Consider the following 20,577-nt stretch of genomic DNA (forward strand, 5'->3'; position numbering starts at 1 on the left):
GAGAAGCTTGCTTTAAAACTAAATCCTTCTTCAAGGATAGTATTTTTAAGAAGTGTTATCATCTTCGTTACGAGACGTGTGATATTTTTTTTCAGTGAAATTTTTTTATTTTAAATATTATTTCTTTACTTTTTTAAAAAAAATTTAAATCTTGATACACCATATCAAATTAAATATATCTTTCTCTTTTAGATAAACTAATTTTAAAATTATTTTAATGTTAATCAATTAAATTTAAATTTAATTTTGAAATTTTTATTAATTTAAAAAATTATATCTTTAATTTTATTTTATTTAATATAATAAAATGAGTTGATTAAGTGATGCACACATATTTACTTTATTATTGCGCATCTAAAATGGATATCCATACCCATCTAAATTTATGGATACCCAATAATTCACAGAACAAAAAGATTTAGAAAATAAACTCTATATCAATTTTCTCAAAATAATATTTGATAGTTACAGGATTAATTTTGTAGACTAATCAAATGCAAAATTGGTGAGGCCATTTTATTGGGCCCAACTTATAAAAAAAAAGTGGTGGGCTTTATAACGATCTAGGTATGATACGAAGAACGAATATAAAAATATTGACGAAAAAGAAGAATATAAAATGTTCAGTACCATTTTATTCCCAAATGTATAATCTGAACATGTTAATCCTTGAAAAAGAAGAATAGATTCTTTCATACAAAATGGCTCATATATAACATCTATGCAACTAAAGAACTAAAACGCTTAGAGCTTGGATTTGACATTGTGCAGCTATTTGCATCTTCCAAAGCCTGGCCTTGTGCTCCAAAAGAAAAATATCGGTTCATCAATTTCTTATTGAAAGAGCTTTGCTTGTAGTTCAACTGTATGGTGCCACCATCATCAATTGGTCGATTGGAGCAAGAGGGTCCCATTGTATCAACACGTTTTGGTTTATTATTTGAAGAATGAGAAGAGATAGAGAACACTTGAGAAGAACTAGAAGTTGAATGAGTAGGAAGAGGCACATGTGGCTTTACCTTAATCACACCTTGCATTAGGCCTGCGGTAAAATACTTTTTGGCTAATGGGCTTGGAGCATAAGTCCTTATAGATAGTGTTCTTTTGTTGTTTGGAAGACAACACATTTCAGAGTATCTTTGCCTTAACGGGATTGGAAAGTCATCGAAGTTTTTCCTTGAACTGAAAGAATTCACAGAAGCATCATCTTCCAATTCTGAGGCTGTTTCTTTTGTGTCTCTTCTACTAGGCCACTGAAGTAGAAGCTTTAATCGCCTTGCAGCATAATTGAAAGAACTAGACTTACTGTTACTTTGGGAATTGGCTGAATCATGATTGTTTATTTCACTTGCCCATGAATTTGATTCTACACTTGCCTGATCATAATTGGCATCAGATGAATTTTCAATGCCTGTGTACAACAATATCTCAGAATCTGATATTCTAAATGATGTTCCAGGACTCGCTCCAATGTCATGAGTTTTCAGATGAGTAACAAGAGCATTTCTTGCGATGGAATCTTGACAATTAGAGATCCCTCCAGCTGAAATCAACTGCTTGATTAAAATTTCAGAAGATGCTGATACTGGTCTTTGCTTTAGATGATCCAAAGGGGTCATTCCATCAGCATCACGAACGTTCAAATCAATTGATGGAACAGACATCAATAGTTCCACTACATCACATTGAATGTTATGAATAATAGCAACATGAAGAGCTGTTTTTCCATCATTGTTCCTGACATTGATGATGTCTTGCATGTTTACAATCTTTTCACATGTCAATTGCTTCATGAGCTCAGTGTGCTTGTCCAGTCTACAGAAACCGGGGCTTCTAAAACCAACCACTGCCATGTGAAGAAAAGTATCTCCATAGTGATTGGTTAACATTGTTAATGAGGAAGATGCTTCAATCAGAACCTCTACCACAGGTGAGTAACCTCTGTAAGAAGCCACGTGTAATGCTGTATTGCCCTGAGCATCAGTTGAATCTATGATATCACATGACACAATTAGATTTCTCACCACCTGCAGTACTAAATGAATATTAGTAATGTATTAAACCCAGAAGTTTGGACATATTGAACATTTGTAGCATTAACTGTTCCCAAAAGTATCAAATGTGAAGGCAAGTGGTAACATACAACAAGTCTTTTTAAAGCAAAATATTCAACATTAGCTTAAGTCTATGTAGTATGTACACAAGATTTCATGGTTTCTACCCCGAGTCAGAAGCCAAAAATTGGAATAAAGCATTGAAACATCGAAAGAGGAATCCACCCAAATGTGTCGTACTATTTGAACAGTGTATTAAAAAACTTCCCACTCAATTTATTAAGGAATCTGATCTATTGGGAAGTTTGATAATGAACAAACTAGATGTTCTTTAGTATCTATAAACATGAGAGGATTCGTGGGTTTTCTTTTTCTCACTCCTAAATAAGCAAATCTAAAGATAGGCCTAAAAGAAACTTCTGAAAAGACAGTAACACTAACTTCAAAATAAAAAAAATCTTTTAGCAGGTTTGAACCATGTTGGTGTGCTTTAAGTTTTTTTGTGAAGAGAATTCAACGAAGGTCGAGCATGAATTGTATAAGACACTTTATATGATGACATAACGGGCGATAAGTTTTGCATAAAAGGTCCAGGATAAAGTTTACTTATACCATACAGCTTGAATGGCACTGAAGACCACATTTTCTAGAGACCATGCAACTACTTCTTAAAGCTTGCTGAGCAGGTTTTTATGTATTTGACATATTCCGATTGTTAATTTAGAGTTTTTAATTATAAGCAAAATACTTTTTTTTCCTCATGTTTTTTCCCGTTTACAATTAAATCGTTAAAGTTATTTAGCCTCCCTGACCCTGGCCAAATAAAGAAAAGGGTATTCTTGTGATCCATAAACTACAATAAATTTTTCTATAATATATTATTATGGACTTGATATCTATGTCCTTATAACTTCTAAGCATAACAATAACATTAAACAAAGTAAGGCTCTTGATTTTTCTACAAGCACATTAATCTGCCTCACCTCAACCTGCCCTTTTCCAGCTGCTGCATGCAGGACTGTACATCCTTGAGCATCTCTGTATGACACAATATGAGAAACACTTGCTAGAATCTGCTTCAATATTTCCCAATTCCCTCCTCTAGCAGCAGCATGAATGGCCCTATTCATCATGTCCCTTTTGAAAACCCAAGCACCTCCATCTAACTCCCCTTCCTCCAATTCTGCTTCATTGCTACCACCAAGGCACTCCTTTCTTGAGAGGGCAGAATCAAACAGAATCTTAAACACCTCAGACTTCTTGCTCCTAGCAGCAGCATAGAGCATATCAGTGACACCATACTCTCCTTCACCAAACACCAACAAGGGGTCTCTCCCCAACAATTCATTAACAAAGTCCACATCACCAGCTGAAGCAGCAGTGTAGAGAAGCCAGCCACCATACCCTGCACCAATGAGAGAGTTGTTCCCACTTCCTCTCTCACACTCATGCAGAAGATTCCTTGCAACCATGGAACGACACTTGGCAACATCCTCAAACTGAGCCTCATCATCCCAAACAGTTTCAAGGCGATGAATCCTACGAAGGGAAGTGAGCTTAATGAGAAGGTTTGTGTCAAGGTGAAGAAGCTCAATGACAAGATCATATAGTCCATTTGCTGCAGCCCAATCAATAGGAGATGCATACCACCACTGATCCCCTGTGCTCTCCCAACGAAGAGGGAAGTAAGAAGGAGGCATGGTAACACTAGAACAACAAATTAGAGGTGACCTTTTACAACAAAGAACACTTACTCACTCACTGACTACCACTATGTTCAATTCTAGTTCCAAGCAGCATAGTTAAGTGGCTTTTTACCTTTGAGACACCCCCCATAAAGCAAAAAGTGAAAGCACACCACTAAGAGAAGAATGAAGTTGTTCTTATTCTCTTGGACTGAAAAGTTGTTGAAAAATGAAAATTCTAGGACTGATCAGGGTGATAACCTTGTGAATAGTGAAGTACAAGGAAACAAAAGTTGGATGCTGTAATTGGCCAACATGAAGCTAAAGTGTTTGATCCTAGCAGAAGTTGGTGGCAAAAGCATAATGCTGAAGGGAAGAAAAAGATACCAACTATAAACAGTTGTGGCAGAATGTTAGATGACAAAAGGAAAATGACCAACAGATAGGATTTGTAAAGGTGGGCAATACTTATCTTTGGTGAAGGAAAAAGTTAAAAAGAAGGCTTAGAAAGATTGAGATTCTCTGGTCCGTGAGCACACAGCCAAAGGATATTTTTTTATTAAATTATTATAATTCCGTAGACCCCACTATGTTGGTGATTGTTTTCATTCTCACTTTGAGGAAATTTCAAGGATATTGTCATTTCTAGAAGGACATGGGGCACATAATTAGCCGGGGGCACTTTAAAAAGAGAGATTTTAGAGGGTACAATTTGTTTTTGCGCAAATTTCCTTTCATACATAATTAATTTGCATGACTTGCTAATGAAAAATTATCGCCCTGTTGAAATTTGGCAGCCATGAACTTTTGTGGTGTTCACCATTTAGAACAAAATCCTATATAATATTTGTGCATCTTGAACGGATTCTTCTAAGTTTTTTTAGTAGTTAATTTAAAATGTGAACATACAAAAAGATAGAAATATATAAAAGATAAAATAATTATATACAATGTTACATTTCAGACGTAGCATGTCTTGAGGCATATGATTTCGAAAAAGAGAGTAGGGAACAGCGAAGAAAGGGGCTTTCCCCTTCTTGTCTGTGTACATGCTAACTTCAATGCATGTTGCATTCAAAAGAAATGACAATAATAATGTTTAATAATTATAACCGATACAATTATGCACAACTTACCGTTTCTGTAATGAATATGGCTACCCTTAGTTTTTCTATCCCTCAATGTATACCAATCTTAAATTCTGATGTTCATTGTGTGAATTTTCAAAGTAAAATGTTAATTTTGATACAAAAAACAATGTAGAAATATTTAAAAATTACACCTAAATTTTGTTTTTAGAAAAATGTATAAATATTAGAGTAAAAAAAATTGATGGCTAAAGTTTATTACAATTGAAGGTGGGTTTTTATATACGATTAGTTAACCTTTTGAACCATTGTATTAGTTAACTTCATAATTTTCTTGGTGCGTTATTAGTAAATTACTTTGTTACGATGTAAAGCAATTATTATAGCAGGCTGGCCGGCCTGCAGTAAAGGCATTCTCCTTGGGATAGAATTTGAATGATGGCGACTCTCATTCTCTCAGTAAAAATTAGATCAATATCAGCAAAAAAAATTTGAGAAATTTTTATAAAAAAATAATATAAAAAATTGAATAATATTTCATATAAATTTCTTTAAATTTTAAAGAAATAAATTATTTTTATTTTATAAAAAATCTTTTTTTATATTAATTTCTTTACGCTGAAATTTTTTTCCTTGAATGTTCAACCTGAGAAGATCGTCGCTTGCTACTATGAAGGATTTACTTTTTATAATAATCCTCTTTTCATTCAAGACTAAGCAGTGATTTACACTTTTTCATTGTAATAAGATAACCACATGAAATATAATCATTAATCATTAGTCTCTTGCGGTCCCATTTTGCCACTCTTACTTCTAAAAAGAGAATATGCTGTAACTTAGTATTTAAACTGCCATCCTATAGGTCCAAGAATACGTGATTATCCATCGTTTAAAATTATTTTAATGCATAAATGTAGATTTCTAGTCTAGAAATAAAATATAGAAGATGGTAAACTCCATATGAATGCAATCTCCACATGCATGCACCCATAATGTATTTCGTTTGGTAAAACAAATTGCATGGGACAGTTACTTGTTTCATGTATGATTTTCAAAATGATCATGGGATATGTAAATAAATAAACAAAAGATGATATATGACATAATTCTACACTATTATTCAGAAAATCACACGATAATTTTTTGTCTTACACACAACATCTAAAAGTTACAAGTACCCATCAATGGTACGTTTAAAAAATTTTACATTTTCATAAATTATTTTTAATTTACTTTAATAAATTTTATAATCAAATTTGTATCATCAACTTGTGTAAAAAATATTATTAAATAAGTACTAAATTAAATTATTACCTGATCAAGAAAACAAATAGAAAGGCTAATTAAATTCAGACCCAATGAAATTTTGTGCTTCACTTGAGGGGTGAACACATGCAAAATTAAGTTAGATTTCAGGAGATATTTTATCCAAACTTTTGGGTTACTTTTCACATATTTTTATATTTAACTTGAATTAAACTAATCTATTAAATCTATGTTCTGGTTCCTATCAGGTCATTGATAAAAAAAAAAGAATTATTTTGTTTAAAATATTTATTAAAAAAGTTCAAAATAAAGAGATAGGAAAAAGGAGGAACAAGTGAAGATGGATGGATGGGTTTGAAACATTTAACCTGAGACTTGACTAAAAAAAGAGATGCTTTTGGAAATGTAATTCAATTTATGAAATTATAATGGGAAAAAGTGGAGATGAATCGTATACCAATACAACCAATATGGGGGGCTTAATTGACTGACTCCACATTCATGCATGTGAATTTCTTGTGTCGAATCAGTACATTCAAAAATCCAAATAATGGGATCATCAACTTTGTACCATTTTTGTCCTTCTCTAATCAAACGGACACATCATGTGCAGTTCAGCAACCAAAGCTCCAAACAAATTTCTCATTTGTCAAAATACCAAAATGGATCAAACATAGACAATGTTCGGACGTGTCACAGATTCCACCTCTTTAAGCTTATCTCACCTTGCTAGCAGTGTCAAATGGGACTAAATGAATAAAAAAATTTGATCTTCTTTTATTCACAGCAGATGTGTTTGTGTTTAAAAGAAATATATATATATATATATATATATATATAATTTTTTTAATCATTATGAATAGAAAACAAAATGAATAAAATGTAATGGAGGATATTTTATTTTTATTTGAATATTATATATATATATATATATATATATATATATTCTTTTGTCAATCTATATAAATTAATATTATGTTATACTTTTATTATAATTTTATGAATTATTAGATAAATTTTCAAATAACAAGACTTATTTTTTATCTTTAGTTTCTGTTGTTGCTTGTAATATTGGTGAAATTTTTACAACCTTAAATGAATGACTTTATATTTTTACAACCTTGTATTTTTCAAGAATTAATCTATAACTTTCGTGAGCTCTTTTCAATCAATCAAGATTCTCATCGAATCCACTAGTTCATGAAGGAAGGTGATCAAAATCAGCTCATGAATGTGCATGCTCCAAAAACTTAAGGAATTACTATATAGCAGTCAAGCCAATCAAATATGTATGTGAAACAAATGATGAAGTCTACAAGAAAGTTTACAAAATAATTAGTGATAAAGAAAGGCCAGAAAATTTGCACTCCAAGATCATGGAAGCAAAGGATTCAAGAATTAAAGTGACATCAGAGACCATGAAGAACATCAGAATTTTAAAATTGCATTCGTGGGAAACCACATTCTTGCAGAAACTCCTCCAACTTAGGGAAACTGAGAGGATGTGGCTGCAGAAATACCTCTATACATGCTCAGCAGTAGCCACTCTATTCTGGACATCTCCAACTTCAGTTTCTGTTGTCACTTTTGTTGGCTGCATACGGGTGAAAACAGTTCTAACAGCAGCTAGTATCCTCTCAGCTTTAGCAACTTTTCATATTTTACAAGAACCAATCTACAATTTACCTGGGCTTATTTGCATGATAACTCAAACAATAGTCTCGGTTGATCGAATCCAGGAGTTTATCAGGGAAGAGGGTCAAAATCAATTCTAAAATAGTCATGCAGCAAAAACTTCAACAATTGCTATTGCAATCAAGCCAGGTGAATATGCTATGGAAACAAATTATCAGAACCCCAAGAAACCAACAATTCAAATTACAGATAAGTTAGTAATAGAATATGAAAATCGGGCTTGCTAAGCTGTATGCTTTGTGAGATTTCATTGGTTTTGGGCAGTAACCGAAGTGTACTGGACTAGAAGTTATGTACCTCGAAGTTCCAAGATTTAGTCTGCAACTGTAAAAGAGAATATATTGTTTGTCAAGTAAATCTGCTTCACCTCACTTGTTGATATTGTGGTGCAAAAGACAACTATCCAAAACATTTTCATAGAAGTTCTTATTCATTCACTTGGCAAACATTATATCTCTCTTATAGTTCCAGGCTGAATTCAAGGACTTAGGTTGTTTGACTTTGGTTACTGCTTCAGAAACCAGTGAAATCTCACCAAGCATACAGCAGAGCAAACTTGATTTGCCTGACCCCACTGACCTACAAACTGCTACCTTTTGACCTTGTGCACTAATTTTGACCTACAAACATAATTTGAGGGTTTCTTGTGGGTTGAATCATTTCTTTCCAATGCAGAGATTCATCTGGTTTGATTTCAATAGCAAGTTCTGAAGTTTTTGGAACATGCACATGAGATGGTTATGATCTCCTTCCTTCATGAACTCTTGGATTTGATCAAGAGAGACTTTGGTTTGATTTTATTATGGAAATAAACTTATGTTATAAATTGGATTATGTAGAATACTAAAAAGTTGCTAAAGTTGAGAGAGCTGTAGCTACTGTTAGTTCTGTTTTTTTCATCAGTATACATAACATCAAAAGCCACAACAAAAACTAAATTAGGAGATGCCATAATAGAAGGGGTATGCTGAGCTTGTGTAGAGATATTTCTGCTCTCACCTCCATTGCATGATGTTGGAGGAGTTTCTGCAAAAACGTGGATCCCATTCAAGCAATTTTAAAATCATAATGTTCTTCATGGTCTCAAAAGCCGCTTTGATTCTTGAGTCCTTGCTTCCATGATCTTGGAGTGAACATTTTTGCATATTGGCCAAATGTGTGTTACCCTCGATGACCAAAATGGTGACAGTAATTGCAGCAATGGAAGGGATATTACTCAGACTAGAATTAAAAACAACCAAACTCCATGAATGTGCCAAGAAGTGACCAATTCTTTCAGCATCCAACATTAATCAAATTTATGATTTTCCGTGTGTTGTTTCAGCCACTTAATCAATAGGGACTGCTAGTTGCTATAAATTACAGCCATAAAAGCAGCATGCACTCGAATTCCAATTTCATGAGCAGCATAGCACCATTGTCTTTGACTCAGTGATTCCATATTCCTTTAGAATAAGAAAATCAATGCAAGAATGAGTCCATATAGAATGCGTGAAATATCAGTTCCCCAATAAAAAATTCAAAGTTTGAGATCAATGTAAGAGGCAATTGTGTTAACATCTACAAGAATAAACAAAATATATAAAGACAGAATCTGCAGAATGTAGGAATGCCTTCATCAAAGCATTATATATCAAGGGAAAGTATTTTTTTGGTGAACACGTATCTTCGAAAAATATTTGTCTCACGATTACTTTTTCTTAGATCCTTTTCTGTTTGTTATAAAATGTCAAAATCAGAGGATAAAAAATAAAAATTCATGAACTAAATCAACACTTTGAAAGCCATTTATTGAGCTTTTATTCACTTATTTAAATATTTTTATATTTCTTTTCTGTCAATATAAATCAATATCACATAATATTTTGATTATATTTTAGTTAATTATTAAGTGAAATTTTAGATGAGAGGCTTTATTATAACAAAATATAGTAACCAAATGCAAACAATAAGAATTAAGAGAATCAAAATTTTAAGTAATACGACTAAAATAAAGTTAATCCAAAAGAATAATATTCATTTGATGGCTTGGGGATTATAGATCTTTGAGTGGATGAGAGATATAACGAAAAATTAAAATAAATAAAAATGAACAATAGATGTAATGAAGATGAAGAAGATTAAAAGCGGTGTAAAGAAGATATAAAAACCAGAATGTAAAAAAAATCAAAGTTAAAATAAAAATAAAGAAAAAATTATGAAGAGACTCTTCAATGGTTATAAACGTGCGAGTAATTTTGTAGTTATAAATCTAAGTATAATAAAGAATAAGATAAAATAATTAGAATTTGCATGAAATAATATTGTCTTAATTACACTTTTAATTCTTTTTGTTTGATTTGTGTCTTACTTTAGTCCCTTAAAAGCTTTTCAAACCAATCGATTCTCTTTATTTTTAAAATAAGGAAACTTAGTTTTATCATCAAATTTTTTTTACTAAAAATTTTATATTTTTATTTTCACTCAAAATGTCTATAAATTTTAAAATCCATAAGCGACCTAAATATTTACCTTAAAAAAATAACTTAGAGTTTTATATGAGAAAATTTGAAAGTAAGACTAGAATTATATAATTTTAAAAAAACTTAATTAACACAAAAAAATTAAAATCATACATAATTTAAATTAAAAGAACTAAAGTAGAGGTAAACGACCACGAAAAAGAAAATATTTTTGATAATCCTACCAAGTTTATTTCATTTTTAAAAAATTAATATACCGATACTAAAAAAACAATAAGTCATAAAATTAGAATACATAAAATGAAAATTATTAAATTTTTACAAGCATAGAAAATAAGAGAAAATATAAAAAACAAATTAAGAATCATGAACTAAAAAAAAGAATTTTCAATCAAATAATGGAACATAATTAACTAAAAAAATAGAAAAAAGAAAATAAATATCAAAGATAAAAAAAAATGTTATTTATATGTTTGGCTCACGAAAAATAAAATTTGTGCTTATACGTATTCATTTATTAAAAGTCAATTATTTGTTAAATGTTTAAATAGAAAATCATTTTAATATGTTAAAAAAATTTAGAGTATATTTAATTTCTATCTTAAAAATAATTTTTAGTTTTTTAAAGTAACTTGTAATGCAAATTTGTATTATATTTTATTTTTAAAAACTAAAAATATTTTTCAAAATGAAAACTAAACATGCTCTTAGACTTCTATCACAACTTAATATCTCAAATCAAATTATAAGATCGACAAAGCACGACACTTAAATTTTTTATTTTTTTTGTTTAAAAGCTAATTAAAATTTTATCATTTTTTAAAGTAATATTAAACACAAATAAGAAGGTAGCACGGAGCATCAAACTCTAATATAAAAGGTTATTTTAATTTTTATATATTTGTTTTTTTCTGACTTTTTATTCTTTCCAAAAAAATTAAGCATGTCTGAAATAACAATTAATCCTCAAAGTCAAACAAAAATGGAGCCAAACATTTAATTAAGAAAATGAGCAAATATCGAAGCCCAAAATGCAAGGCAATAACCCTAAAATAACAGAAGAATACAAGAGCAAAGAGAGATAGCTGTATACCCCTGGCATAAAGCAGAACAAACGCAAGCTTCATGGTGGAAGTTGCAGAAAGATGACGACGTTGTGGATCTGAAACGGGGAATGCAGTAGTGGTGCTGTGTTTCGTAACTTGTTATGTTTTTCAAAGATGATGAAGCAGTGTTCTCTTTTTCTCTCTTATATTTGCTCTCTACATTGAGGTGCCAAAGAAAATCAACTGTGTCATAGGATTCTTTTCACTGGCTTATAATAGATGTTATAAGAAAGAGATAGAGGGTGATATATAAATATTAATACTGTTCAAGATTTTAGTAAATGATAATAAGCCAAAAGTTAAGGCTACTTATAATATGAATGTTACAAGGAAATTGAGTAGGAAATAACCCTTAATCTCGAACACCAACTATTTAGTTATTTTCATTTTTACAGAGGAAAAGGAAAAGATGTACATGGCTTCTCAGGTTTCCCTCTTTGGAATAAAGCATCGAAACAAAACACAAACAAATAGAGTAACAATGTGGTGCTTTTAATAAATTAATATAAATATTACCTTCTGATCTTTTTACTAACCATTCACGAGCTGGTTTTGATCTTCTTCCTTCATGAACTCTTGAATTTGACCAAGAGGCACTACTGTTTGATTTATTTTAAATTGGTTCATGCAGAATACACATGCACTTCACAAGTTAGAACACAAAACCAAACATGCACTGCAATTATTTAAATACCATTCTCCAATGTAATTAAGTTTTACAATTTTGACTCTGAATATTAAAAAAAAGAACTGAAAGGGGATGCGTAAACTTCATTGAATTTACAACAGGTGCATGTTTTTTATTGGGCGTAAGGGTAAGATTGAAGAGTTGCCGTATATGCTATTCAATATCAATTCTGACAACATCTAAGACAGCATTTGTCATGTTACATGGTACAGATGATAGAATTGATATTTCATATAAAAAGGAAAAGGTAGGTGATTCAGAGGCATAGCTTATATCACTTTTATCATGTGACAATAAGGACCTGGATATGCTGCTGTGGAAGAAAGATGCAGTTGGTGCAATCATAAAAATATGAATCATTTGATAGATACATCTAACGTTTTATACTCTGCTACATCGTTACCTCTATGCATACCGTAAAGTTGCTCGAGAGGATCCAAAGTGTAAAAAGGCAACAAGAGTATTTACTAGCCAAGAACACAAAACCAAACTTTTTTTCACAACCCGTATTTTTATCTATACCAAAAATAGAAGAAAAATATAAGTATAATTTTTTAAGTATTTTTATATTATTTTTAATTAAAATTATAACTTTTTTATTAAAAAATTGAGCATTTAATGTTGTTTTAAATCATGAAAAAGGCTAATTTTAATTAAATAATAATACAAAAAATATCCAAAAAAACTGTACCTTAATTTTATCTTAAATAAAATTATGCAACAAAATTTGGTCGTCACCTTACTTTAGTTCTTTTTTGGTACCTTAGCTATTTTATTTTATTTCATTATCATTTAATAAAATCAATTAATGCTCTTTTACAATTTTACTTTTAATAATTAGTGTGTGTTTGATTGAAGAATTTTCTTTTTTTTAAAAAAATTATCTTTTATTTAATATAATAAAAAAACTAGAAATAAAAATATCTACTATTTTTTTATTTGTATTTATAAAATCTATAAAAAAATTTAAAATAGTTCTGAAATATACTTTTAATTTTTTATTTAAAAATAGTTAAATTAAAGAATATTTGTTGCTTCTAAAATAATACACATTTCTTTTCTATGAAATTATTCCGTAAGAAAACACAATTTCAATCTTTTATACGAGGACTTATCTACGATAATTATAACTCATCACTTTAACTTTTTATAATAAGCTACTACCAATTTATTATGAGTATTTATAGAATAAGTTATAAACAATCTAATGGTTAGAATATGATTTAAACAATCCAACAGTTAAAATATAATTATGCATTATTTCAATTATTTGTAGAATATTTATTAACAGTTGAATAATAGCAAAAGTATAATGAAAAAATATTTTCATATGATTAAACTATATGCATATCATGTTAGTCTTGACGCATTAATTATTCTTTAGAGTAACTGATTTTGATTGACATTTTAAATGGTCAAAATGAGTTCTCAAGCTTTCACACGTGTGGTAGCATGTATCAAGCGACATAGCAAGATTTGTAAATGTTGGAACCGGTTGATGCCTTAAAATAAGTGGATATAAAACAACAAAAGATCTGTTCATGCCTCCTCTAGGGCTCTTAGAGCTTTCACTGACATTATCAACAATTTTGGACGAAACATTTCCTAAACAGAGGAAACAGTTATTAGTTGCAAGACATATATATATATAGTTTGAAAAAGGGTAAATTGGAAATCAGTCAATCTCGTGACAAAAGAACAGCAACTAAGAATATGTGTTGATCAGAAGCCCCAAGCCTATATTAACCTAAATCGCAATGTTTGCTAACTATTAGAAAACAGGGTCTTAAGTTACACCTAAAAGTTATTATAGCTGTATCATATAAGGAGATCTCAAGTCTTATAAGGATTATTATACTTCCTAATCAATGTAAGATATCTTAACACATACTACTCATTCCTATCAATGAACATCTGGTGCTTGGAGTTCATCTGCGGGTTACTCATCATTAAACTAGATAAACTCTGATGCTCATAGAAGTATATTTACTCAAGTCTTGGAAGGAGTATTCTAGCTGAGCATTGAGCCTAACTATTCCAAGTCATTGTAGGACATCTTTAACCCTAACATAATCAGCCAATGTTTCTTGAGCTGCTATCCAACGCCAGACTAATCTTGCTCAGCATTGGGCCTAACTTTTTCTATGTACAAATAGCGTAAGGTGGTCTGCCACTGCTATACTATCCTCCTTAAAAAAACGATATCTGCTTGTTCTCATTCTTTATCTCTTTTGGCTGTTGCTTTGAGATGATCTCAAAAATTCTGACACCAACTTTGAGAATGAAGAAGAATTGTTCTGTAGCAAATGAGCTGGTTGATCATACTCCGCAATCGTCCCTGTACATATCAGATGGGGTAAATTAATATGCTACCGTACTTTGAAACTTCAAATTCAACCTAGCATCACTCCTATATTCAGCCCCCCCCCCCCACCATCCCAATTAATATTTTTTTTATGATAACCTGCATTATGAGATAATATGTTTTCGGCGGTTTCATTATCAATTTATCACTAATGGTTTGATCACATATGTAGAAGTGCATACTAAGTCTGCAAATACCTTCATCAAGGACTAAAACCAAATCATTATCAATAACTGTAGGAATTCTATGTGCTACTGTAATGACTGTGCATCCACTTGTTTCTTCCCTAATAGTCTTCTGAATTAAATTGTCAGTAGCAGTATCAATGGATGCAGTTGCCTCGTCTAGGACCAAAATTCTTCTTTTCTTCAGTAGAAGCCTGGCAAGACAAACAAGCTGTCTTTGTCCAACACTCCAATTCTCTCCATTTTCGGCCACTGCATAAATGTGCAAATGTAATTCACTTCAACTCAATAATAACACAATTTTAAAAAAAATTTAAGCCACCAGAACTGTGGTGTGGGACTGTTATTAAAGTTATACTCCTGAATGATGAATAAATAATTTATTTACTTATTTATACCTGGTGCATCAAGGAGTCTTGGATCCTGCCTTACTATTTCAGCTAGATGGCACTTCCTGAGAACCTGAAAGGCGTAGTTCCTTTAGTAATAAGATAAACATTGGCATTTTTTCAAGAAAGTGTTCTACCAGCTAATGCTAACCTCCCATAGTTCTTGATCTTCATGTTGTTCCAGAGGATCCAAGTTAGTCCTTACAGTACCTAGAAACAAGGTTGGATCCTGAGGAATTATACCAAGTTTAGATCTTAAATCTTGCAGACCAATCTTTGAAATATCTACACCATCAATAAGTATACATCCTTCCAAAGGCTCCACCACTCGAAAGAGGGCCTGTACCAGAGTAGATTTTCCACTCCCTGTCCTCCCTACTATACCAATTTTATTTTGTCCTGGGAAGACACAAGTGACACCTTTGAGAACCGTAGGAGCAGCAGGATCATACCGTATATGAAGGTTACGAAGTTCAATTTTTCCCTCCCTAGGCCACTCTGGTTCAGGCCTGCAATCTTGAATAGTCAATGGGGCTTCACTTGGTATGTTAGAGAATTGTAATATTCTCTCAACTGATATCATTTTGTTTTCAACATTGCAAAGATTCCATATCACCCAAGCTTGAAGGACATTCAAGTTCAAACCATAAGTAGCTACAAGACCTGCCAAGCCTGAAAATCAGAGAAGCGACTTAGTATTCCTATTTGTTACTTTAGTGGATCCAATCTTAATTATTTCTTTTGTGCTTACACAAGTACTATAAATTGAGTGGGAATTATAGAATTAGAGAATTAAAGAATGTATTTCTTTTGCACGTAAACAAGTACTATAGATGTGAGTATTTCCGCATTACGGTCACATCCAGAAGGATCAAATACAAACCATCCTAAGTATATGCAAAATTATTTTTCTTTTAGACTGTGAAGTCTAAAGCCAAGAAAAATTTGTTAACCAAGGTTAGTAAGTTGTAACTGTCCTTTCTTGGAGTTTCTTATTTAATCCAGCCCAAAATTGGTTCTCACATGCATGTATGTAACCATTATCACTACTGATAAGATAAGAAGGACCTTACTTGGATCAATGGTAGACCTTGGCAGAGTAACCAAGATGACAAGAACAAAACAGAAGACCAGATTGAAGAGAAAATTGATTCTGACAGACAACCATTCCATGGTGGCAAAATTGTGAAAGGCTACCCGAGAATAATCATCAATTAGAGCATTAACTTTGGTCAGGAATAATTGCTCTTGATTGAAACAACGGATGGTGGCAGCCCCAGCAATCGATTCTGAGAAGTGATGCAAGATTGGCGCCTTTCGAATCCCAACCATCCTGGCTAACTCCCTGGCTGTTGTGATGTAATAAGCCTGCAAAAACGCATAACTCCAACATTAGAATACTAGATTGAGTCATGCAAGAGTTAGCATATGCAAAGATTTATGACAAAATGAAGCTTCATTATGACATGAACTGACCCTACAGTTTTTCAGTTCATGCTTATAAGATTTTGACAGAAAATTATAATGATATAAATTCCGTACATTGTCTAAGAATGATCAAGTTCTCACCTGATACCAAATGGAAATAGCAAGCACCACAAAAAATAGGAGAATGACTTGCAAGGCAACTTGGGACATTAGCATGATGATACTCAATAACTGGATAAGTGCAAATACTAGTCCAGCTAATCTGTATGGTATGTCTGTGTCTACTGTACTTTGATCCGTAGATGACTGTAATTATCACAAAAGAAAATGAATTGTTGAACTTTGAATAAAACCAATGTTAATTAAAATATAGCAATAATATATCAAATAGAGAAATAATAGTGAAACGTACCCTACTCAGAATTCGGCTTGAAGGTGTGGTGTCAAAAAATGAAACAGGTGCCCTGAAAACTGAAGTGATCATTCCATGAAAAAGACGTTGAGCAGTTTCCCCGGCAATTGTTGCCATTAAAACAGTCCTTCCGAGTATGAAGATGGTGCTGCCACAAGATAGAAGGACAAACATTCCCATAAGCTGCTCATTGTTGATCCAGCCCCTCTGCTCTGTGGCCCAAGAAATCCAATAATTGCTTCCCATCTGCATAACTTGAAAGAGAATCTGGCAGAAAAGAATAACCGGAACAAGTGCCCCTTTATAAGCAGATGTGACAAAGGTTGAGTAAACACTCCATTTCACTCTACCCGTCTCGGCTTCCTCTTCCTTAATTCTCTTCCAATCCTCAATGGTCTCTTGAATGTTTTCTTCAGCAACTTCAATTTGAATTTTTTGGATGGGTCTGTAGCTAACAGAATCATCTTCTTGGCATGGATTTATTTGGTTTACTGTTTCTTGGTGAGCAGCCATTTGTTGAACTAGTTCACAGTTGGGACATGCTATGAGATCTTTATACCTTCCTGACTCGACTATTTTTCCATTTTTCATTACCTGCAAGTATATTAATGGTTAGATGTCAACACTTGTAGCAATATCACCACTGAAAAGATAAGTTTTCAGTACTCAGTGGCTTACTAAGATGAGGTCTGCAGCTTCCAAGAATTCCAGTTGATGGGTAGCATAAACAACCGTTTTATCATATAAAAGTTTCATGAGACATTTCTGCACAGCATTTCCAAATATTGGTGAAATTCATTGAAAGAGATGAAAGTGACATCAGAAAATGCATCAGTAAAAAGTGCAAGCAACTGCTAACCTTAAACAAATGAGTTCCAGTATGAGCATCAACAGCACTAAAAGGATCATCAAGGAAGTAAATATCCGAATCATTGTAAACGGCCCTTGCCAATTGAATCCGCTGTTTCTGCCCCCCACTTAAGTTTATGCCCCTCTCCTCCACCAGAGTCAAATCTCCATCACCCCACATGTTGATGTCCTGGTGCAAAGCACAGCCATCCAAAACATGTTCATAGAAGTCCTTATTCATTTGCTTGCCAAACAATATATTCTCTCTTACAGATCCAGACTGAATCCAAGGACTTTGGGGTACATAACTTCTAGTCCCGTACACTTTGGTTACTGCCCCAGAAACTAATGGAATCTCACCAAGCATACAGCAGAGCAAGCTTGATTTGCCAGACCCAACAGACCCACAAACTGCTACCTTCTGGCCTTTCTTTATTACTAACTTTTCTGTAATTTGAATTGTTGGTTTCTTGGGGGTTTGATCATTTGCTTCCCATGAATATTCACCTGGCCTGATATCAATAGCAATTGTTGATGTTTTTGCAGCCTGCCTATTGAAGAATTGGTTCTGACCCTCTTCCCTGATGAACTCTTGGATTCGATCAACAGAGACTTTTGTTTGAGCTATCATGGAAATAAGCTCAGGTAAATTGTAGATTGGCTCTTGTAAAATACGAAAAGTCGCTAAAGCTGAGAGGACGGTAGCTGCTGTTAGTTCTGTTTTCACCAATATACAAGCACCAAAAGTGACAACTGAAACTAAAGTTGGAGATGTCCAGAATAGAGTGGCTATTGCTGAGCATGTATAGAGGTATTTCTGCAGCCACCTCCTCTCAGTTTCCCTAAGTTGGAGGAGTTTCTGCAAGAATGTGGTTTCCCACGAATGCAATTTTAAAATTCTGATGTTCTTCATGGTCTCTGATGTCACTTTAATTCTTGAATCCTTTGCTTCCATGATCTTGGAGTGCAAATTTTCTTGCATATTGGCCAAAGGTGTGTTACACACCATGACCAAAATGGTGACACCAAATGCAGCAATGGAAGGGGTATATCCCAGATTTATGTATAAGATTACCAAGGCCAAAACAATCTGAACTGGAAGCAACCAAACTCCATGAATGTACCAGCAGAAGTCCCCAATTCTTTCAACATCCACATTGATCAAATTTATTATTTTGCCATGATTTGGTCCAGCAGATTTCATCGACAAGGACTTACTGTAAATCAGAGCCATAAGAGCTGCACGAACTCGGATTCCAATTCTTTGAGCTCCAAAGTACCATTGTCTTTGACTCAGTGACTCCGCTGTCTTTGAGAGGAAGAAAATAAATGCAAGAACCAGTCCATATTGGACGCTTGTATTACCGCTATTCCCCAATAGAAAATTCACAAAGTTTGTGATCAACAATGGACCTATATAGGAGGCAACTGTGTTAACACCTACAAGTGTAAAGAAAGTTAGTAAATCAGTATATGAATAAGTGCTGAAAAGGAAACGCACAAAATCCAAATAGGAATAGTAGGGGTGGGATTGAATAAAATATAAAAAAAATAAAATATACCAGCTAGAACTGCATTTAAGGCCAAGGATTTCCATATAGAATGAGCAATAGCTTTTGTCAAGTACCCCCCTTCAAGTTTCTGCTTGAGAAGTGACTCTTCCAACGTGGAAGATGCATTTTCTGCAGTCTCAGAATGAGGAACAGGAGGAATATGAGCAAGCTCAAGTTTCTTAACCCGACCCGTTTTTAAAATGGGGTTCAGCCATCGGAAAGTGAGCTTGCTCCATGTGCTTGCTTTTGTGAGGTCCTCTTCATTTTCTTCTTCCAAGGAAGATTTCAACTCTTCATGGAGTAACAGTGGTTCCACATCACTGTGCCCCCTCGCACTTACATTGGGCAGTGCATTGAAACAGACAAGTAACAACAAAGGCAAGGAAACAGTATCAACTATGTTATCCTCAGACAAGAAAAACCACAAGTTCATTGGTTCAAGACTTTTCACTAGCTTTACAGATACAGAGAGTGTATCTGTGATAGTAGCAAAGACCCACCATAGGATTAGTACAAGAGGAAACCTTTTGTTCTCCCTCAGTGTTGTCTTCATTGAATACAATGAAACCATAGTTGATAAAACCCAAGTTAGAGCGAAGGAAACAGAGTCATATCCCATGACTCTCTTACTACTGTATTGATAAAAAGCAAGAGCCACATTGAAAACGGAAATAACAGCGTTAGATAGAACAGTGATTGTAGCGAAAATTGTTGGTCCTTGTCTCCAATGAACAACATGAACATGGTTTCGCTTACTTTGTTTCAAACTGTGAACCAAAAGCCATGTCAAAATAACATAGAAGAATGCTACATTGGCCGTTCCCAACAAAGCGTCCAAAATGGCCATGGTTCTCACTTCTCACTAATGATGAAGAAGAAACAAAGACAGAATCTGCAGAACGTAGCAAATGCCCTATCAATTAATTGAATATAAAAATAAAGAAAGAAATTAAATCATAAAGCAGAGCAAAGCATGTTTACTGTGTGACAGAAGATTCAACTAAACGATATTTCGAATAATCACTTAAAAGATGGAATAAGAATACGTTGAAAAGTGACGCCAAACCTGTGGAAAGAGGTAGGAAGAAGAGAAAAGAATTTTGAAGTGGGAGCGGCGAGTGTTGGTGATGATAAGTAGGAGGCATTGGATAGTGAATACTAATAACATAAATGGTATAAGCATTAAACTATATATGGAGCATCTCATCGACAAAATGGAATAGAATCATGTCCAATTTACTTGCCATCTTGTCCATTCAGTTTTTAGAAATTCTTTGCTTTTTTTCCTCCTTCAATTTATGTTATTATAGATGATCAGATTTTTTGTTTCATTTTATCATAAATATACTAAA

General features: G+C 33.0%; 2 protein-coding genes across 2 annotated transcripts; both read right to left on the reverse strand.

The window, feature by feature from the left end:
- Window positions 1–613: 613 nt before the first annotated feature.
- Window positions 614–4,183, reverse strand: LOC113855198. Its single transcript, XM_027486735.1, has 2 exons — window positions 3,038–4,183; window positions 614–2,027 (listed from the first exon to the last, which is right to left on the reverse strand). Exons 1-2 carry the CDS (start codon window positions 3,752–3,754, stop codon window positions 720–722), a joined length of 2,025 nt encoding a protein of 674 aa, XP_027342536.1. The 5' UTR covers window positions 3,755–4,183; the 3' UTR covers window positions 614–719.
- A 9,929-nt stretch (window positions 4,184–14,112) lies between these two features.
- Window positions 14,113–20,369, reverse strand: LOC113855150 (putative ABC transporter C family member 15). The gene is made up of 11 exons (XM_027486652.1): window positions 20,292–20,369; window positions 19,235–20,117; window positions 17,683–19,112; window positions 17,502–17,588; window positions 16,824–17,417; window positions 16,553–16,717; window positions 16,057–16,351; window positions 15,135–15,655; window positions 14,993–15,056; window positions 14,607–14,846; window positions 14,113–14,382 (listed from the first exon to the last, which is right to left on the reverse strand). The coding sequence occupies exons 2-11, from the start codon at window positions 20,070–20,072 to the stop codon at window positions 14,267–14,269; spliced, it is 4,350 nt and encodes a 1,449-aa protein (XP_027342453.1). The 5' UTR covers window positions 20,073–20,117; window positions 20,292–20,369; the 3' UTR covers window positions 14,113–14,266.
- Window positions 20,370–20,577: the final 208 nt, after the last annotated feature.

Source organism: Abrus precatorius, unplaced genomic scaffold (assembly GCF_003935025.1).
Source record: "Abrus precatorius isolate BTA unplaced genomic scaffold, Abrus_2018 Scaffold11, whole genome shotgun sequence".
Classification (NCBI taxonomy): domain Eukaryota; kingdom Viridiplantae; phylum Streptophyta; class Magnoliopsida; order Fabales; family Fabaceae; genus Abrus; species Abrus precatorius.

Excerpts from the sequence above, each read along its gene's own strand:
- LOC113855198 (XM_027486735.1), bottom strand. The coding sequence starts at position 3,754 with ATGCCTCCTTCTTACTTCCCTCTTCGTTGGGAGAGCACAGGGGATCAG. Across the intron at positions 2,028-3,037 it reads CTGGAAAAGGGCAGGTTGAG|GTGGTGAGAAATCTAATTGT; the intron begins GTGAGGCAGATT and ends TTAGTACTGCAG.
- LOC113855150 (XM_027486652.1), bottom strand. The coding sequence starts at position 20,072 with ATGGCCATTTTGGACGCTTTGTTGGGAACGGCCAATGTAGCATTCTTC. Across the intron at positions 17,418-17,501 it reads AAGCTGCAGACCTCATCTTA|GTAATGAAAAATGGAAAAAT; the intron begins GTAAGCCACTGA and ends ATATACTTGCAG. Across the intron at positions 15,656-16,056 it reads AAGGTCTACCATTGATCCAA|GCTTGGCAGGTCTTGTAGCT; the intron begins GTAAGGTCCTTC and ends TCTGATTTTCAG.